General features: G+C 36.8%; 1 protein-coding gene across 7 annotated transcripts in view; it reads left to right on the forward strand.

Moving 5' to 3' along the window:
• The first annotated feature begins 339 nt into the window (after positions 1-339).
• Positions 340-21,972, forward strand: part of LOC103715994 (BAG-associated GRAM protein 1) — a 28,292-nt gene continuing 6,659 nt past the window's right edge. For all 7 annotated transcript variants that reach the window (XR_005514870.1, XR_005514871.1, XM_039133666.1 and 4 more), the window contains exons 1-13: positions 340-704; positions 2,266-2,337; positions 2,517-2,614; positions 3,684-3,759; positions 7,966-8,094; positions 8,182-8,228; positions 12,249-12,372; positions 12,478-12,594; positions 15,778-15,807; positions 15,932-16,031; positions 18,616-18,722; positions 18,996-19,139; positions 19,222-19,326. Coding sequence is in view for 5 of the 7 variants with exons in the window: in XM_039133666.1 (XP_038989594.1) it covers positions 507-704; positions 2,266-2,337; positions 2,517-2,614; positions 3,684-3,759; positions 7,966-8,094; positions 8,182-8,228; positions 12,249-12,372; positions 12,478-12,594; positions 15,778-15,807; positions 15,932-16,031; positions 18,616-18,722; positions 18,996-19,139; positions 19,222-19,326 (1,347 nt within the window). In the remaining 2 variants the exon portion in view is untranslated. The remainder of the gene's footprint in view (positions 705-2,265; positions 2,338-2,516; positions 2,615-3,683; positions 3,760-7,965; positions 8,095-8,181; positions 8,229-12,248; positions 12,373-12,477; positions 12,595-15,777; positions 15,808-15,931; positions 16,032-18,615; positions 18,723-18,995; positions 19,140-19,221; positions 19,327-21,972) is intronic.

Below are 21,972 nucleotides of genomic sequence, written 5' to 3' on the forward strand. Positions count from 1 at the left end.
GTATATAACAACCATTATAATTAAACAATGGTCAAAAACATAATTATTAGGAGTACGTATGTAGTAACAGGTACCCTCTGAAACTGTCTCTCGTTATTTTAAACCATGATATATATTCTCTCTTTTCACAAAAGGCATTGCTGGAAGCCTGGAAGGAGAGAAACGTTTGATCTTTAGCACATCCGCGCGGCACCAGAACTTGCCCCGCCCCACGCGGCTAAAGTAGTCCTCAGAAAAAATTGCAGCCTATAATACCGAAGGGTGGCATTTCTAGAATTTTCATATTAATTGAGGGGATTCCGTAACCCCACTCTTATAAATAGGCTCCGTCTCCGTCTCCGTCTCCCCCCTCGGTCTTTTTTGAACTTTCTCTCGCTCGCTCCCTCCAAAGCTGGCCGTGCTCTCGCCTGCTTCCTTCGGGCGGTGGATCGGTTAAAAGATCAAAATCCAAGAAATCCCGCATCCGAAACCCTAGAATTCGGTGCTCTCGGATCTTTTTGGCGAGAATGGCGGAATTCTGGCTGGATTTCCTCTTCCCCTCATGGTGGGAGGTCGAGATCACCGTCGCCGCAGCGCTCTTTGTGGTCGCTGTCGGGGGTTTGATATCCGGAGCTGGTGGAGGCCAAGGCGACCGGCGTCGCGGTGGCGATGGTCCGGCGGTGGCCAAGGAGCCTCTTGTTCTTGAAACAGAGGACAGGAACAAGGTTAGATGCGTCATAATGTCATTGTCTTGGAATTTTTTTCGTTCGATCTTATTCGGATATTCTCTAGAAGGAAAGGAGTGTTTTGGGATTTTTTAGACAATTAGATTACTTCATGAGTTTCAAGAAGTGTTCATAAGTAGATGGCGATTAGAGAAGGGAGCTTAGTAAAAACACCTTAGAGAGAAATCATCAAAATTTGGCCAGAATTAGAATGGAATCCATTTTCTTGAAGTTATGTTCATTATATGAGTGACGAGTCCAATTTATAAATTACACTATTTATTTGATTAATTCGAGTGTTTTACTTACTTAGACTTTTTTGATCTCACATACAAATTAGTTTAACGAAATCAAGAACTTGAAAATTTAAAACCCTTCCCTTTTTATGATTCAAAGGAAGTTATCAAAAAATGGGTTCATTTAAATTTGAACCAAATTTGAGGCTTATAATGACAAAAAATCATAGATGTTTAATAACATGGATCATTGTTTATATTACAGTAGTAGTTTAAATCAATTGTTAAATTCTTAATGTAGGTGCATGAAAAATGACATATATGTCTCAAGATCCATCACTTTGGACAAAACTTTGCTCTCTCCTTTTCGGAGGGTGGAATGGTGGTTAAAGCTTGAGGATGCAGCTTGCTAGATGTCCGAGGAACTGTAAAATTTAAGCAATTTTAGATTTTGGTCAGTTAGGAAGTGTATTAGCTCGATAGGGGCCTAGGACCAGGATTGAGTATGGGAAAAAAATATCCTCTTTGAATAATTTCAGGTATTAGGCATAGTTTTAATAAATTGCTCCTTTTTCACATTTCATTGGAGAAGAATACCATGTTGGCGGGAGATTGACAATTCAGCGAAATGCAGATTATTGATGGCAAGATGCTATCAATTCCTTGAATTATAATGATGGGATGTTTCTTCTTTAGATCTGGAATTTCCTGTCAGCGAACTTAATTCACTGATATTTCTTTATTTTTGATTTGGAAGTAACTCTTGAGGTTGTCTTGCATCAACTGTAGGCTGGTTCTTTTTTGATCCAGAATAACTTAATTTTTGTTGGAGTCAAAGTGAAGAAAACTGCATCGGATCCCAAAAATTGTTCTCAAATAATTACAGATAGCTAAAAAGATTGCCAATCTCTAGGGATTTGTACTCATTCCTCCTGAAGCTGCATTGCAGCATTGTGGTTCTCTGCAGCTGTTGGCTTAATAGAAGCCTGTCTTTACCCTCATTGTTTAAACGAATTTTTCTTAACTTGCAAACCCATCTGAGACATTTATTTCTTTTTAAAAAAGAAATGTTCCAAACTAACAGCGAATAGCTGAGAATTATAATTATTTTAGCTACTGCTGATGTCTATGAAATTTTTATGTAAACAGATCTATCTACCCCTTTGTGAGGCATGATGGTATAAGTAGATTATCAAGCTATCAAGCTGTTTGGTTTTCTGAGTATTTTGTGGGATGCTACGACTTTCTATTGCATTTTTCACTTTATGATTGCCTAACTTGTTATTGATGCCATGGAATAATTTCTGTATTTTTTTGACATGCAGTCATCCACTTATTTTGTAAATGATCCAGTTAAAAAAGATGACCCTCAAGACACCTCTGTTTATGTAATTGAGGTATTCTTTTTTTGTCTTGTTGCATTTGCAGTAATTTCTTGAATAACTTGAGAATTGGTGCACACATATCTTGCTTCTCAACCTTTTCTCAATTTTACACTGGAAAAGTTTTGATGTTTTTAGGATCGCATTTAACCTTTTTAAAAAGTAATATGTCTGGCTGTGTTATTGTATTACAGTTGGAACTACTAGCTGCCAAAAATCTAGTTGGTGCAAACTTGAATGGCACATCAGATCCCTATGCTGTAATTGCTTGCCGTGCACAAAAACAATTTAGGTGACCAACTATTACTTTTCTTCATGATGATTTGTTCAGAAACTTTCTATTACTTTGTGCTCCATTATTTATTCATAAAACTTTAATTTGCCTCATGTTTCTTAATATTTTAGTGCATGTTGTTCTGATAGAACTTTAGGTCTATTGCTTGTAGATGTATAAAAATAACAAGGACACATGAAATCACAAGGGCAAAATTGAAGCTGAAAATAAAGATTTCAGAAGTAGAGGCTCTGCCCGTCCTTTTGATTTTTTTTTATTTTTTTTTGCTAAAGAAGGGAAAGATCATAAATGTAGTTTGTGAAACTTTTTTTTTTGATAGCGAAGTGGGCACTATTTATTAAAATACAATACTTTGCAGTACTAGAACCCAAAATTTTTGACAAGCAGTAGTACATGCTATGGGTAATTTGTCCTATTATCATGGATCCCATCATATTCTAATAATTAGGCAGTCTTTTGGATTGAATGATTGGCCAATATAAGCAGGTGCAAGCATGCGTTTATGAGCATTCTTCCTGCTGGTGTTTTTATCCGCACTTACATACTTGAAGACATGCAGATGAAATATGCAAGCAAATAGTTGTTGAATTTAGCTTGTTCAGAAAATGTTTCAAACTTTGATGAAATGAACCTTGATCTTTACATGTATCTCATAATAATGAGTCAAGGATGTTAGTAAAGTTTGATATTCATTTTAGTAGTGAATGATGGCCAATTTGTTGTTCTTTCTAGAATTTTTTACATGGATTTGTATAATTAGCTGCTCTAATCACATTAATAGATGTTAGATATTTCTTGTTTTAGTTCATTATTTGTTGGCTTATTAATTTTAATTGCTCTGGATATTAGAGGTTATCATTAATTTTTGCACTTCTAGCACTAATAGTAATTCGATTCTGAATGAAGTCTCTTTTTAAATTTAAGCTGTCATCTTGAATTATGTTGGAATAGAACTTATTAGTCAAATTCTGTTGGAAACTTTTGCTCGTCAGATTTTTGTTTTGGTCCTAGATACCGAGTAGTGAATTGACCCTTTTTTTTCAAAAAAAAAATCATGCTGATGCAGCTCCATGGTTCCTTGTTCAAGAAACCCTTTGTGGGGAGAAACATTTCATTTCTTTGTTGATGACCTCCCTGCCCAGGTTATCTCTGGCTCCATTTCTTTAACTTATTTTGTGTAAATGTGGAATATGTGGACCTTCAAAAAATTTGTACTCATTTTTAGAATACAATAAGTTCATATCAACCTTGAACTATATTATGCTTATTTCTTTAAAGTGCTGCAAAAATGCAGCCCACCTCTTCTTTTCCTGTCCCATGGTCTTCATAGCTATCTACTCTTTTTGCAGATGCATTTGATTGGAAAAGTTATTGGTTTCTCATCTATTTTAGTTGCATAAAATTAAAAAGGACTATCTTTTAAAGTCGCTATTAACAAATGGCATTGCTATGAACTGCTGAAATAGGTCCACATAGCATATCTTTTTATTCTGCCATGCTGTCTGTAGTTACCATATTGCACCATGACCAACGCATTTTTAATTCGTCTTAAGCCATTTCATAGTAGGGTTGTTCACATTGCTCGTTATATTTGTCATATAAAGTGTGTTGGTTATGCCAAAAAATTGAAATATCGAGTAGTTCGTCACGTACTGAGACCTCTGATATGGGGAGGCTCAGTTTGGATAAAAGTGACTGTGAAGTGATATGCTTGCGTAGTGGTCGAGAAGTGGAATAAGGGTGATTCCTTCTTGTTTTCCATCATTTAAAATTAGAAATGAGAGGAAGAAAGAGGGAACAAGCTGCTACAATGTCATTGCACTGGATTGACCAGTCCAAGATCATTTTTGCACTGGTGATGGCACATATACCCAGAATTTAATTCAAAGTTGGTGTGATATGGCATGCTCAGGTTCCATCCAAATGAAGGTCCAGAGTTATTATAAATTTCAAATTTATTATCTAGATTTGATTAATTTAAAAAATGTATATATATGTGTAAAAGATGTTGTCAGATAACCCAAAAAGGAGATAAACTAATGCGAGCAGATAAGATGAATGCTTTGAGAAACTGCATGCAACAAATTTGCTTTTCAAGACATCCTATAAAAAAAATTGAGTATATAAAAATTAATTAAAAATATGGATAGGTAAGCTAGTGCCTAGTACATGATCATTGATAATAGAGGTGATCATTTGAATCATTGTAGATTGCAGTTGCTACTATTGTTACATTTTATTATAAATATACTCTTTCTTTGTTTACTTGTGTTTGAATTGCAATTTTAACTCAAATGTCTTCTAAATGTATTTTAGTTTGCAAGTTATGTAATGTTATGTCTATGCATGTTGATGATTTGAGCATTTAGAGAGGACCTTAATTAAGGAATTTAGCTCTATTCTCCTTTTTTTTCCAACAATATAGCATTTAGACAAGGGAACATGATGAAAAATTCAAAATCAATGTTTGGAGACCAGGAAGGGCCATATCAAGGGTTTTTGGGATGTACCATAACCATTGACACCTTTTGTTGATGCAATCCTTGATATGGTGCATTCTATACCCACCCTTCGTTGATAGTGTATCAATCTTGGGTATTCTGAACCTTGATTGTAGGTTGCATTTGTTACTATTGTTACATATTATTTAAATATACTCTTTCTTTGTTTACTTGCATTTGAATTGCAAATTTTAACTCAAATGTCTTCTAAATGTATTTGAGTTTGCAAGTTATGTAATGTTATGTCTATGCATGTTAATGATTTGAGTATTCAGAGAGGACCTTGATTAAGGAATTTAGCTCGATTCTGCTATTTTATTTTTTGCAACAATATAGCATTTAGACAAATGAACATGATGAAAAATTCAAAATCAATATTTGGAGGCCAGGAAGGGCAATATCAAGGATTTTTGGGATGTGCCATACCCATTGACATCTTTTGTTGATGTTGTCCTTGATATGGCGCATTCCATACCCACCCTTGGTTGATAGTGTATCAACCTTGGGTATTTTGAACCTTGATTATGCCATACAACATACTGAGACCATCATGTAAAGTTGTAAGCACATCATTAAGACTTATGTTAGGGTTGTTGATGGGCGGGGCTGTCCCTAGAAATCTGAGGACCTTACCTAGAAAGAAAACCAAGCCAACACAGATGTTTGTAGCCCTAAACCCAATCAAGCCCAGAAACTAGGGGGCATTTTTTGGGCTGGGCTGAATCTTGAATTTCTAGGACATATAAATTGAGCCCTCATTCAAGCTCGGCCTAACCTTTCAGGCTGGGCCAAGCTCCAGGCTCGAAGTTTTAGCTGTGGGCCAAATATGCTTTGCTTGACTCAGCCTGACACCCCTGCCTTGATGCTTTGGTCAGATCTCCTGTCAATGGAGGTGATTGAATACGAGATTAGGTTGCAAAACTCATATCTTCAGTGTTGAATCTTCGGTACTATGTTGTAGTTGAATTTTCTGCAGCAACATGGTCCCCCGAGCAAATATATTATCCTTATGTGTATCTCTCTATCTATATCTATAAATATGATCATCTTTGAGGGCATGAATGCTTTATAAGGTTTCCATAAATGGTCTGTCATACATGGCCTGTTAACAAAAATTATGGAAGCCAGTATGGGTCATAGAACTGATTAGGTAGAAGCAAGCTTAAAACCTGGTAATGCCAGTAGAACAACAAATTAACCAAGACAATTATATTAGAAGTGCTTCAAGTGGAAGATAACTGCTCAAGTCATTTTTACTATTGCCATCTAACAAACCAAGATTGTTATATCAAAAATGCTTCAATTGAAAGACAACCGTTCGTGTGATTTTTAATCTTTTAATCTAATATGTAGTTTTGTAATAGTGCTTTGTAGAATTCTTTATATCTTCAACAAAATCTTGAATTCAAGGATTGCGGAACTATCCCAAGCCGCACGGTTCGGGGCATACCGAGCCATGCCGACAGCGGACCGAGATGGTTCCGCCATTCAAAATGAGAAACTGGTAGGAGGGGGAGAGAGAAGAAAAGAGAGAAAGGGAGAGGGAGATGGAGAGGGAGGGAGGCCGTCGGAGGCCTCCATAGGGTGCCGGAGGGCTGGAGCAAAGGCTCCGCCCTCCAAGCCCGTATTTTGTTCGAAATAGGAGTCTGTCGGGGCTCCTTTTTTTTATTTTAAAACATTTAAGTGAAATCAGCCTTAAAATTTGTAAAATAAAAAAGGCCGCAAATTTTAAGTAAAGTCGGCAAATCACTTAAAATTTCTAAAATAAAAAAGGGCCTTGACGGACCCACCCCTGTTTCAAACAACATAGGGGACTGGAGGGTGGAGCCCCTGCTCCGGCCCTTTGAGGCCCTCCGAAGGCCTCAGTGGCTCTCCCTTCCTCTCCCTCTCCCTTCCCCCCCTCTCTTTTCCTCTCTCTCATTCTTCCTCTCCCTCTCCCTCGCTCTCTCTGCTGTGTCGGTACGACACTACGGCATACCGAACTATGCCACCAGCCGACCAGTACGGGCTCTGGTACCAGCACGACGAACCTTGCTTGAATTTGTTGAGGCTGTCATAGTTGGACTGAGCTTGAAAGAATGATCTAGCAGATTTTCTTCTTTGTGACTTGTGAGATGGTGAAAGAACTTCTTTGTATGTGGGGGATATCCTTCCTTTATCACTAAATGCATCAGATTTGAAATTCAAAATTCCGCTGTATCTTTGGTCTAATATTTCTAAGATACTCCTACTACGACATATCAAATTAGAAGGGGGTTCAATGTAGAAAGAAAAATAGAAAGAAGAGAAAAGGAAACAAAAAAGAAATGGAAACAGAAACTTGGTTTAATTCAGTTTAGATCCTAGCAACTGAAGTGTAAGTCACTAGATCAGATAGACATATCTATATTTTAAAGCAGTCTCCCACATTGGACCTTCTAGTGACATATTCTACTTCCTAGGCAATAGGACACCTTTTTTTTTCAAAAAAAATAATACTTAACTTTCTGTATGATATTGCTATCGGGCAAAATTTGTGTTTGTCTGCTAGCAATGAGTCATCAAGTACCAATGAAAACGTACATGTAAGTATGAACTTCCATGTTTCTCTCTATACCTAGTAGTCTGAGGGCATTTACATGACTTCTTCTGTAATTTCTAATGTTGGTAGTCAACCCCATAATATGTTGCCTGACACGAAAACCACATTTAGTCTTCCTCATGAAGATATGGTACTTGGTGCCTGAACAGATAGGTCATTTGTTCTCTTCTCATTTAAGGTTTGGAAATCTGCTTCATGTAAATGTTCAATACTTTAATTGTTTCCAAAATATTGTGCTACTTCTTTCTTTTTCTTTTTTCCTTTAGATTTCTGTAACAATTTATGACTGGGATATAATATGGAAAAGCAAAATTCTTGGATCCGTGGTAGTTCGAGTTGAAGGAGAAAGCCAAAGTGGAGCCCTCTGGTATACTTTGGATAACACACCAGGACAGGTGCCACATTAATTCATGCTGTCTTCTCTATGATAAACAAGAAACTATAATAGGTTTGCTTTAAATTTGCATTTTTTCTTTTCTCAGGTCTGTCTTCATATTAGTTCCTACATACTACCTGCAGTTTCATCTAGGTAATTTCTTGCTTTGGTACTTTGTAGTTTTGGACCTTTTTCCTTTGATGATTTTAATCTCAAGTCCGTGTTTATAAAGCTGAAAGTTCTAAAGCTTATCGCATTTAAACTTGGAACATATTTTTGCTTAGGCTGGTTCATGTATGTCTGGCTTGAACACAGATATTCTCTTTATCTCATGCTTTTTTTTTTATTTCCCATATTTTTCTTTATCTTGTGTCTGCATGTGTACATTCATCTATGCACATCCTTTTTCTGAAAACTCCAAGTTGATTGCAAATATATCTCAAAGAAATAAAAAAATTAGCCAACCAAGAGAGCTAGGCACATGCATTTAAGCTTATATGTCCTATGGCTGAATCAGTTAATGGAGTGCACTGAAGAATATTCATTGAGCACGAGATGTTGGGGGTAAGAATTTGTGAAGATTGAGAAATTCCAAAATATATCTTCAAATCCTACAATGTTTGTACGTCACAGTAGAGACAAAATAATGTACTTTTAGGAAATTCTTTAGAAAAAAAGGTTCTGGCTTCATATGCTCACTTCAAAAAAATCATACCCTATTGACAGAATGCCATTACTTGAGGTACATGGAAGAATCAATGCCATTATGCTCAAAAAATTCATTGGAAGGTATGTGAGAACTCAGACTCCTGTTGCTTGAACGGTTAAATGGGGCCACGTATGTCTTCTTCAAACTTCTTGATTTCAAAAGTACTTCTGGTTTATGTAACAAATTTTACCAAATCAAGGGAGAGATTTACTTAGAGCTTGGCAATATCCATGATGATTGAGAGAATCAAGGTGGATCCCTTAAAAGAGACAACAACTTGTGGTACTGGCTCTTTTAAGTCTATAATATGTGAATTCTTGTTTTAACTAGATGAATGATCAGATATGCTGCAATTATTTTGGAATATAGCAATGATTACTCTTTTTGTTTGGGTTGGATCTCAAGAAAGCCCTAGCTTTGTTGAATTATTGCTCAACCATTTGTTGGTGACTCTTAAACAAAGGGTTGGTTGGGGATCAAGTATGCCCCTAGGTCATATATTATGGTGATTGGTAGGGAAACACATGCTTACAGGCATACAAATAAAAAAAATCGTGGCAGGCAAACTTTCAAATCTAAAGAAAAGGAGCATGCAACTTCATAGGGCTATTAGGAAAAATCTGATATCTGCATCTACTATCAACAGGCTTTGATGGGCTTGAGATCTCTTGGTTTGGGTTGTACATTTGTCTTTTCTGGAGTTGCACCTATTTTTTTTTTCTTATTGAATCAAACAAAAGGGTGAATACTGTACTTTACATACTAAAGTAAGAGTTTACTCATGCAGATGCATGAACCAAATTTTGTAAGCATTCATATATGTTTTTGGAATTCCAAGCTGACAAACTTTTGAATCCCATTATAATCTGCTTAGTGGCTTCCATCGTTACCCCTAACGCGGTGTAGAGAGAGAGAGAGAGAGGTGGGGAGGGGGGTGCTAGGGGTCATGGGACAATCAAATATCAGCTTGAAGGATTGCTTTATGTTATATATCATCAAACCTTGGTTATTGCGTGATGATACCTGATAATTCATTGCTTCTCAAGATAATATTGAGTATGAAGTTTAGTATAACGAAAGAAATTGCTTAGGAGCTAACTCTTTTGATGTTGATGAAGTGCTTGATTTGGAGTTCACTTATCATTCCCCAATTAGGATGTTTTGCAGTAAGTTGGGACCAAAATAGCGAATTGAACTTTTCAAACCCATGCACTTTATCATATTGATTGTGGTCTAGGAGGAGAAGAGGCCGAGTTGTAGGAAGTGGAAGGAAGTCAAAACTAGGAATGCATATAGACTCCACCTAATCTAGACCCAGCCAAATTGGACCTATCTGGACTCAAAGTTATGCAACCTATAGGAAGTGGAAGAAAGTCAAAACTAGCAATGCACATAAACTCCACCCAATACATACCCAGCTTAACTAGACCTATCTAGATCAAAATCATGCAACTTGACTGATTGATGGCAACTTATGGCACAACTTGACTTGACTTGTCCAAGTGGACCTAGTCGAAGTATATTCAACCCCCCGTCCAAGTGAAAAATGGTTTTAAAAACTGCTAAAATGGGATGGTTACAAGTTCGCCGTACCGGTACCGAACCCCGTACCGGTGCCGCACTAGCATAAGCGTACCGAATGTCGGTACGGTACGGTACACGGTACGTCAGGCGTACCGACACTGGCGTACCGATACCGGTATCCATCGGTACGGGTACGGTACGCCCGGTACCGATCTGTACCGATCAGTACAGCATACCATGGGATGGTATGACTAGTACCATACCATGTTGACACAACTTTCGCACCGGATGGATGCTGGGATGCCGAAATAACTGTACCAATATATAACAAGTTAACAACTATATCGCTCTTTACTAGTCCATATTGGTGCATAGCAGCAGTATCACACTGGTCGTGCCGATGAGTACGACGGTCTTCAATTTTTTAGAATATGTCAGTTTTAGTATGTATCCTTAGTACTAATATCATTCCAATACCACCATTCTAATGGATAAATTGTACAGGTTTGGTGTCAGTCAGGGTTGGTGGAATCATCCCAAACCAGGTAGTTCCAGCCGTTTCGAGCCGTACCGGTGGCTCACCGGTATGGTTCTAGCAAAGGAAATGAAACCCGCTATCGGAGCCAAAGGAGAAGAAAAGAAAGAGCAAGCGGGAGAGGGAAGAAGAGGGAGAGGGCAGGAGGCTAGCAGAGGGCTGGCGGAGGTTGCAGGAGGCGAGGCCACGGCCGGTTCCTCTGTTTCAAACGAAACAGAGGTTCGGCTGCGGCTTCACTTTCTGGGGCTCCGCCAGCTCTCCGCCGGCATCCGCTACCCTCTATCAACCTTCCTTCCTCCCCCTTCTCTCTCTCTCTCTCTCTCTTTTCCTCTCTCCCACAGTCTGCGTGCCTTTTCCTCCATCGGTATAGGCCTGGCACGGCCCGTACCGACTCATGCCACCAGAGAACCAGTACGGTGTTCGGTATCGGTTTCGCCGACCTTGGTACGGGTATTTAAAACCTTAAAGTGAACCGAACTTGAGCTAACAAGATTTGATCTGAAGCAAGCCAAATCTATTTTGGTGTCATAACCATTTCAAAACTGATAATATAGCTACAAGCCTACAACTGTAATTCCAGTTCTAGTGACTTATATTATGATAGACACTAGCCATGAAGCTGCAATTTTTCCAACTCTAGTTATGCTGTGTATGAAAATTACATGAAATGTTGAGTGGATAACATTTCAAATGTCATTGTTTTCATACGGTTATATAATTTCATAATAAGAACTTTTCTATTGGATAACTCGTACATCATGATTTATGTAATTTTTATCATTCATCAGTCATAAAAAGTTGGTTATTACTTAGTAGTGCAACTTTAATTAATTATTTCAAGAATTGTCTAAAAGGATATGTTAAGGGTAACACATTCTTTGAGCTCTATGTTACCTTCTTGTTTTCTTCCTTTTGATGATCTTTTAGCGGTTTGATTTGGTTAATTTTACGATCTATGTGTTTGAGGCACTTTTATTATTTCTTAAACAAAGCTGCAAATCCTAAAATATCAGAAGAAGAAACTTATTTCTACACAGCTTTCCAAAATGTCTTAAGTCAATCAATTTTTTGATTTCTGTTACTATTGGTGGCTTTTTGCTGTCGTCCTTATCCATTATTTCATGCCTACTTGCAAATACTGTGCATGCCCACATACCTGACATCTGACACAATGCACATACTTGTCAGGTTATATGTAATGACTTTGCTAGGTGAGTCCAAGCACCTGAATGCGTCTAAGTTTCTTCCCACACTGCTGATAATTTACTTCAGAAATCATCCTTTCTAGTGCAATATGATGCTCTCTTAAATTTGTTCTATGTGATCAAGCATGAGATATTTTTTTTTTTTTTACTTAAATATGAAGTACACCTTTCTGAAATTAGGTCATTTGCTTGTTATGTAGGACACTCAATGCTTTTACTGGAGCCTCTGCTCGGAAAAGTATTTTGCCAGACAACCAAGGGCTGTTGCTGGTTAATAAAAAACCTGGGCCTCTGCAGACCTTATTTAACCTTCCTCTAGATGAGGCAAGTCACTCCATTTTGTCAAAATTATTCGCTGGGAATTCATGCATTAAAAGATTATTTGAGTTATATTATGACTATCTTTCTATGCATATTTTTTTTTTTCAGGTTGTTTTTCACAGTTATTCATGTGCTCTTGAAAGATCTTTTTTGTACCATGGGCGCATGTATGTTTCTGCGTGGCACATTTGCTTCCATTCTAATGTTTTTTCTAAGCAACTTAAGGTTATGTTAATCCTTCTTCTTGTAGGCTCACTACTTGTACTTTATGGCATCTTTTTTTTTGAATAATCTTTAAACTTTAAAATTTGAGAAAACTAAAACATTCAGATACATAATTTATTGTCAAAACAAACTGTCAATTTCAGGTTAGCCAATTGTTATCTTTTTTTGAAATTTTCTTTGATGTTAAAACTTAAAATTATTTCCATCGACATTCCATGCAATAGATTACATATATAGCTAATACTGCAATATATATTTTAGTTAATGTAGAGATACAAATACCAGATGAGCAAAAAATGGATTTAGGATAAACATATGTTCGGTTTTCCTCCTTGTATAGAGGAGCGGGACCCATATAAAATATTTGGAGGATAGCCAATGGTAATTTCCTCCGAACAATTTCTTTCATTTTTTATACTTGGAAAGTTGCAGGCCATGTTTTATATGACTGGTATTCAGCAAGCAAAAGGCAAATTTCGAATGTGTTAGCAAAAAGTAAGTTCGAAAGTATTGGCAAAAAGCAAATTTTAATGTGCCGATATAACTAGGTTTGGAATTGGGCTTAGACTGGCTCAAGGCTTGTCGGGCCAGGCTAGTTTTGGTTCTACTTGATCATCTTCTTTTTGGGCTTGAGCCTAAAAATCAAGCTTGATTAAATTTTGGACCAAGCCTAATGCCACCTTAACTCCACTGTTCTGCCGGTACCCCTCTCCTCTCTTCTGTCTCCCTCCCAGTTGGCCCACTTCTCCTATCTATCTCTCGACCTATCTCCTCTCTCTCTCTCTCTCTCAATTTATCTCTCCTTTCTTTCTATTAATCTCTCTTCTTTATGGATCACATCCCCTGTCTCTTGTTTTGTGATGGAGATGGAGGCACTCTCTTGAGACCTCGAAAGGTCTGATTGGGCTTCAAGCCGGTCTTGGGTTTGCAATAAATTACAGAAAAATTTCAGGCCTAGGCCCCATCTAAAGCCTGAAAAAATTTTACTAGTCAGGCCCGGTTGCAAGCCTAGCCTTGGCTTGTTTTGGAAGCTTAAGATAACCTATCTCTCGTCCTAGGTTTTGTGCTGGCTTGTGAACGTTGTTGCATACCTTGTTGGACTAGTCCTTGTGCTGGGTTGGCATAGCACCCCTTAGATCTTTTTCTAAATATTTATAATTAAGATAGGATTTTTATGTCTATAAAATATTTTTTTAATTTCAGCATGGCATATCATTTGCATAGGCACAACAAAACACTTGTCTAGGCATGGCATGGTATGACATGCAAGCAAGCCAAGTAGTGCTTGACATGCAACATGCTAGGGGCACTTAAATCCTAGCTTTATTTTGTAGTGATTCTTTGCCTCCCTTAAAGGATTTCCATGGGACAAGGAAAAAGTGAAGAGTATCTAAAAATGCTATCTTTCGAGTATGTGGCGCTTATGAAAGAGAAAAGCAAGAGAAGGGAGTGCTATTAGATTTATGAAGCCTTGCCCACAAGTCCATCTTAGGGTTTCCAACATTTCTAGGAGGTGTTCTCTTTAAGTTACTACGCTCTAGTTGGCCTAACAAGGCCAATTGTTCTCCACCAATGGATTTTTTGATTAAAATTCTTATACTTCACCCCTTTTTTTATTGTTTGTGGTTATTGTGCATTCATTATGCATTCTAAGAAAGCGATTGGATTTTGTTGCTCTAGCTTTAGCCCTGAGGTGCACAAGTTTCCACTTTACTCATAAGTTTTGCTTTAGGTACACAAGTTTGCCCTTCTATGTGCACATGTTTGGTGCTCAAGTGCACTACTTCATCCTTCTATGTGCTTTTACTTGCACTATCGTGTGCCCAACTATTAGCCTAAAGCATATATTTGACTAAAGTTGAGTTGGTTTTTTATGGACACGAACACTAGAATCGGATTTAGAAATGTGTCCAAGTGCTTCACTTGACAAGAGGAAAAAGGGGAAATAGAAAAATAATTACAAATAAAAATATATAATATAAAAGCCAATATTAAAAAAGTATTGTTTGTTAAGGTTTCCTAATGTATATTCTGATGTAGCATAGGGTGTAGCCAGCATATACCTACCGTAGTAAAAATGATACTTTCTCATTTAAACTTCCCAATTAGCCTAGGAATTTTAGTAAACATGATATTTTCCAAAATATTATTAATAAACTTTAAAAATGAAAAAAATATCTCACTTTAAATATTATTCTAGTGGGTTGACCACATTGTTGGAAGAATCCAATTCTTTACCAATTCCTAAAAGCTGCAATCAAAGTGATTTGATGAGCATCCAAGTGTCTAAATTATATCCATTTTGGATAAGCATCTGACATGTAATCTAGGAGCTAGGCGTGAGTGTCCGGTAACACATCAAATAGGTTGTATCAAACCATAAGTTGTGCTCCTACTGTAATGCGAGGAAGTAAAGGTGAGTGCAAGTTGTATGATCAGTTTTTAGCATAAGTATGGAACAAAATGGAAACATAGAATGGAAAACAGACATACCATGGAAAAGAGAAAAGGTATCTAATCCAATTATTTTTTTGCCCCTATCAGCTCTGTAAACACGATGGGTGATGGGGATATGTTTAAGGACATGCCTTGTGATGACTAGGAATAGCTTGACTAGAATGGGAAAAAAGGCATTTTGTTGTCTTCCACAAAATATTTTTTGGGTGAAATCACATGATTTCCAATTTTAAGAAGAAATGGTTAATTTCAATGCATCTACGAATGCAAAGTAAACATATTCTAAATGAATTTTTGAACTTTTATTTTTCATCAATTTATCTAATATGCTAATTTGTATTTTGCAAGTTTGCATAATCACATACTTGTAGACATGAAACTTCACAATTTACATACTCTAAAAAAGGGTTTTGTTTAATGAATATTAGCCTTGTGTTTCACAGAAGAAATGTTTTGTGCTGCATTGAATTCTATTTTCTTTTCAAAATATTCTTTGCATTTGTTCCTAAATTACCATTGCCTTGATTATTTGGCATTCTCCTAACTATATGGAGTCAACATTTTTTGTTCCTGTTTATTATTTTGCAATGATTTGGATTAACATTTTTGAATCTTTAACATGGACCATATTTTAAGTTCAAATCTATGTTATACTAATGGCAAAACTTCTATTACATAGCTCTTATGGATTCCTTTTCTAAGCATAATTTTATTTCAATTTTATAGGTTATTGTTCCTTTTGGAGATATACATGAGGTATGTCGACTTTTTTCGGCTTCCCCCAATCCTATTAGCTTTTAGTCCCAAATTTGATCATGTGGGTTTATGTGAATAGCTTGTCACTTGAGGTTATTGAAGTGTTCTATGTTTAGCGATACAGTTCAAAAGGAGCCGACATGCTTTTATCAACCCTGCGATTACGATAATTCTTCAAATGGGATCTGGTGGTCATGGTGTGCCTCCTTTAGGAAGCCCAGATGGTAAGTCATTCATAAAATTTATGCAATATCTCAAAATATTATGTCTAGATCTGGTTTTGACGTATTACTTTTTAATGCATCACAAAACATCTCATATTTTTATTCTTGAAAATTAAGTTTGAGAGTTGACGATACTAGAGTTATGACATTTAAACAACTGAACACAAGAGCCTTGGATGCTCAAGATTATCTAGAAGTTATAGCACTTATATAATGTATACACACATACAAACACATCTACAACATGCATGTATGTATTTATTCAGTCTTGAGGCAAGGTTGGATTAGTTGCAAGCTGCAACAATGCTATATGCTGCTATGCTAGGGTAAATAGACAAAGGCCCTAGATACATGTATAATTGGTTGCCATGTACAAGATAAGGAGATATTGCTTTTTCCCAAAAGAAAAAAAGAGTTGTAGGTAGAAAAAAGATGTGTAGAAACAGTGAGAAAATAGAAGAAAGGAAATAAAACATACTGAAATATCATAAAAACTAGAAAAAAAGACAAAAATATTGAGAAAAAAAAAGATGAAGGGGAGAGGAAAGGGGGAAAAAGAAGAGGATATTAAAAATGTCTTCCTAAAGAGAAGGAAGAACATGAGAAATGTGAAAAGAAAAGAAGGGACAAAGAGGAGAAAAGAAAAGATGAAAGGAAGAAATGGAAGTATGGGGAAGAAAATGCACAACATACTTTGGGAGGCCTTTGGATGGCTGGATGGCTACTGATGGTTGGTTGAGATGATAGAGAGTTTCCCACTGATGGTGCATTAGTAGAGAGTTGACAATTATGGGTGGAGCGCTGCAACTTGCCCTAGTGATGGTGAGATGAGGGAAGCATCGGATTGAGTCCAAGGGTGGGCACATGGATGAGATGGGTGATTTTGATGCTAGATGATAACATAAGCTGTTATTGTCTCTTCAAATTATTAAAAAAACTGTTTCTGAAAAAAGTTACATAAGCAACTCATTTAAGTCACAATAATGAAAAGAAAATAACACATGGTAGTAGTGTATAAGAAAAATAAAGTACAAATTTCACGGAATAATAGGGGACCTAGTTGGGTTGTGTATGCGGTTTGGCCTTTTTGAGTGCCTAGGTGGATTGCCAAGCGCTAGATGTCCATATTGGGCGACAATATTGATATGCTTGTAAGGTCTGCACCTGACAAGAGTTGAGTAAGGAGTATACTAAACATGATGTGTAAAGTGTGAATAAACTCAACATAGTTGATGAGGCATGGAGTCAAAGGTGTAACACTCGCGAAAGGTGAGCTTGTGCCCTTGCATCATCTCCTTTATCTCTGGTTTGTAGGGACAAACTACTAAAGAATATGGTCAATGTGATGTCATATATCATATGGCATGCATCAAAGAGTCAAAATGCAAGGCTTTAGGACAAATTGGATAGGGCTACAGATAAGCATCATATATCAGAATCCCTTGAGTGTTAGAATAAATAAGGTCAAGTTTAATTAAAGACATTTGTTTCACTTATAAATTAACGCCATAAACATGCCTGCACTATTAAGGGTTATCAAGTTTTGTGTGTCATGTTGAAACTTGGAACACATTGGCATATAAAGATACTCAATTCTGTAATTCATTATTGGCACACGAACTTGCTACTTTGTTTTACTTATTTTCAAATAAAACCAACCTTGGTTGCTCTTTTTACAATTTTATAGATGTGTTTTAAACAAATAATTACAGATCTTAGCTAATTTATAAAAAATCTAGTATTACAAATCAACTAGTTTATATGTCGAAAAACTTTACATGTGCATTGCATGGCTTCAAAGTTCAAATGATTTGTTATACAAATCAAGGTTTCAAGTACCAACCTGTACCTGCTGGTATGGGGTGTCTTGTGTACAGTATGGGTGCTTGCTATGCCCCCATGCCAACACATGGCACAGGTGCTATGCCGATTCCAATTCCAACAAGATACCCTATGTCAATATGGAGCATTACCATACCATACCACCTCTATCCATAATGTAATGGTATGTGTTCGGTGCTGAGACTTATAAAAATCGTAAGAATCAACATTATACAACTATTTTACAAATTAACAAAACGAATAAGTTCAAAATCCATGATGATAACTAGGGGGGTGAGGGACTATCTCTATTGACACATATTGTTATCCAAACATTACTGTTCATCTATATAAATTCATTCTTATGTATGACTGTCAGATATCATCATTGCATTTTCTGTACCTGCATCGTCATAATCCATCCAGCCCTTGCACATCGAGTTACAAATGACATGTCCTAGTTCATGCTCCAATTTTAATCTGTAAAGGTTATTCGATTGGATCAATACTGTGACTACATCAAACAATCATCTGAAATTCACAGCAGATGGAAGATGATAAGAAGTCTACATCTTAAGCATTCTATCATAATCTTATTATTTGATGCCTTCTAGTATTTTAATTCTGGATGTACAAATATGTGCACTAGGGCAAAAACAAGTGAAACTTTCCAATGGTTCAATACTTGGACCTTATGGTAGATTTTTTCCCCTTAATGAGATCTTGAATCCTTAACCAAATATTCCATTTGTCCACCATTCAGGGAGAGTTAGATATAAATTTGCATCATTCTGGAAAAGAAATCATTCACTGAGAGTTTTACAACGTGCTTTCAAGAGATACCGAGCCATGTTAGAAGCTGAGAAGCAGGTTAGTCCCTCTTGTCAGTTATTTTGATTTTTGAGTAGTATTTCATGCTTGCATAATTTTTTTTGGCTGTTTTATTGCTCCTACTTAAGTGGTGTAACTGCATTCTACTGATTATTTTACATTGGCAGTGATCTCAGTTTGGCTGCCATACCTTCAATCCAAATAATGTTGATAAATCAGTTGCTGAACTGCTTGAAACTAACTCATGTATATTGGACCTAGTTTATAGCCCAAAATTGAAAATCACATCCTTTTTTATTTTTCTAATTATAGGAGAGGGCACAGTTGGCATTGTATGTAGATAGTAGCTCCATCAAGGGTTGTAAAGAGCAGACAAAAATTACTGAAGAAACTATTGTCAGCACTAGAACGTACCAGGCTTTCATCAATGAACGAGTTCTAGTTGGTGTGGTCAATGTAAGAATAAGATTCTTCTTCAAGGTTAATTTCTGAGATTCATTAGTTTATTACCTCTCAATTAAATGTCTAGCAACCGCAGGAGATTTTCCCATGTACAGCTGAGGAGTTCTTTACCATGCTACTGAGCAATGATTCAAAGTTTATTGAGGAGTACAGATCAGCAAGAAATGATAGTAATCTCAATGTAAGTTTTATATGAGAATGCAATATTATTCTTGTAGAAATAATGTCAAGAACTGCATCAGCTAAGATGCATCACATTTGCCTTCTTATTTAAATCTGTCTAGTTATATGTTGATCAAGGATTAAAAGTTCAAACCCTTATACTAACTTGCAAAAATTATTTATTGATCCTTTTTTATGGTTTAGCTGGTTATTTGCTGTTTGTACAGCTTTACTACACCTATGTTTCCTATCATTTAGTTTTAGACTTCTCTTAGGCTTTACTATTATAGTCCTTAGTTTCCAAATTCGGGAGTGGATGTGGGAATGTGTACAGGTGGTGAAGGGAAGTGGATCTTTGATCACTTGAACTTACGAAGCACTTAGGGAACGGATGCAGATTTGTGTTTATAAGAATGTAAGAGGTGCGTTGCGTATATTACTTTGGTAGAAGTTTCCTGCTACTAAGATGTAGTTAAATACTTATAGAATACTAGTGACCATCTGCAAAGGGAGAATTCTGGTTGTTTTGTCCACCCCATGGTGGCATATGCTGTAGTTCAAGAATGTAATTTTAGGACTTTTTTATGAATATAATGTGAGGTTAGTGCCACCCAAAATTTATTAAGATAATGAAAGAGTGAAACAAAGGTCAAATAACGGAAGAAGAATACAAGAAAGAAGAAAGGCGAAGAGGCAAGATAGAAGAGAAAATGGTATAAGAGGGGAGGATGGGAGTTTGAAGATGAGAGATAAGAGAAGCAAATTTGTCAGGTAGGACCGTAGGACACTAACCGAGAAACAAAAGAGAGATCTGATTTATTCACAATATCATTAACTAAGAAAGTTATGTACTATTATACCTAGACTCATCAACTAACATCGACATACCCTTGTTGAGACAATACAATATATGGGGGGTATGGGCCTGGGATATGAGTTAGACCCACGGCAAATACCTGCGGACTTAGGCGCTAAAAGTTCAAGAGTAGGGATGGAGAGGTAAGGATTGAGGACCAGAGGAAGTGGTTGCAGAGCACCCACCTATGATGAGAAGGGCTGCCAATGGGCTTGATTAGGCTGATGGGGTCATCAGTGAACAAAGGAGAAGATTGATGTACCGGTTGGCATGGTGAAGAGTATCTCATAGTCAGATGTCGTAGAGGTCGCTGTCAAGTTGAGACCATCAAGTGAGATGAGAAAGTTAAAAGGCGCATGGTTAGGGTTTTTATTATTGTGCTAGTGACACTTCTGCTGCATGTAGATCGTTAAAGAGAGGAGAATATGACAGATGGCTGTGATCTCATCTACTTAATGAGAAAAATTAAGTTTAGTTATTATTTCACGTTCAATCTACTTTTTAGATCTTATTAACACTACATCTACCATTTGGTTCTCATTTTGATAAAAAAATTATTTATGAGTTCTTAATTTGTGTATAAAACTACATGATAAAATAAAAAAATTATATGCACAAGAAGTATTAGTGTACATCACGGACTAAAATAACATAATTGACGTAGCCTGTCCATGTACCTGTATCCAATTTTAGAATCCTCTTTTATCCGGGTCTCTATATCCTAAGTATTGGGGATAAGATGGATTTGACCCATAGAGGTATACTTATACCTGACACCCAAATATGAACCTATATAGCATACATTATGTTATCGAAGTTTCAGTTACTTTTTTCAAGCCAAATTTCCTGGCAGATAGCAAGTACTAGTAGACTTCAAACCAAGGATTTAAGTCATGCCAAATTAGTACCATCATACCATACCATTCCAATAGGAAATCAAGATCATGATATTTGCATGACACAAGTACATTAATGAACCAGGATTCCCGATCTTTCCAATCAAAGACGAACGAGACTAGCTAGTAGCAAGGCTAGTTCGATTGATACAACATACGACCCAACTAGGCCATTTGATTTTAAAATAAAGAAGAGAAAGAGGTAGTGAGGGCCATGCCTTTTTTCACTTTGACTACTCAGTGGTTTGATTGGTACCAACTAGACCATTTGATTTTAAATAAAGAAGAGAAAGAGGTAGTGGGACCATGCCTTGTTTTCTCTTTGACTTAGTTAGTTGGGGGCAGTCCGAAAGGACCGAGAAAGAGAGAGGGAGAGATAAAAGAGAGAAAGGACAGATCTGGCCTCTCATAACAATATAGATAAACTGGAGCTGGGCCAACCCATGGCTTACTTGACTCAAACCGTGTTATAAAAGGCTGGGCCAAATATTTTTGAGTTTGGCTAAGCTAGGATTACAAACTTTTGGCCCAATTTAAAGTTGGACAAGTTTGGCCGATGATTTATAAGCCCAATAACCCAACTAAGCCTAGCACAATACTTATATTTATATCATGGATTGTCATACTGCCTCGTGTCACCCAATACATGGATACCATACCATACTAGGGGGGAACTGGTATGAAACTCAAGTTTGGGTCTATACAGACTTTGTACTGCCCTATACCATCTTGTACCGTCTTGTATCGAAGCATACCAGGGCATACCAAGATGTACACCGACCTATACTGAGACATACCAAGGTAAAAAATGAGAAAAATGATGAGGGATGTTTCGGTACGGGGTGCATACGGTACTGTACCAATCCATACCATACCAAACTGGTAAAGTATTGATACAGTATCCGATATCAAG

This window comes from Phoenix dactylifera, chromosome 14 (genome assembly GCF_009389715.1).
Source record: "Phoenix dactylifera cultivar Barhee BC4 chromosome 14, palm_55x_up_171113_PBpolish2nd_filt_p, whole genome shotgun sequence".
Taxonomy (NCBI): domain Eukaryota; kingdom Viridiplantae; phylum Streptophyta; class Magnoliopsida; order Arecales; family Arecaceae; genus Phoenix; species Phoenix dactylifera.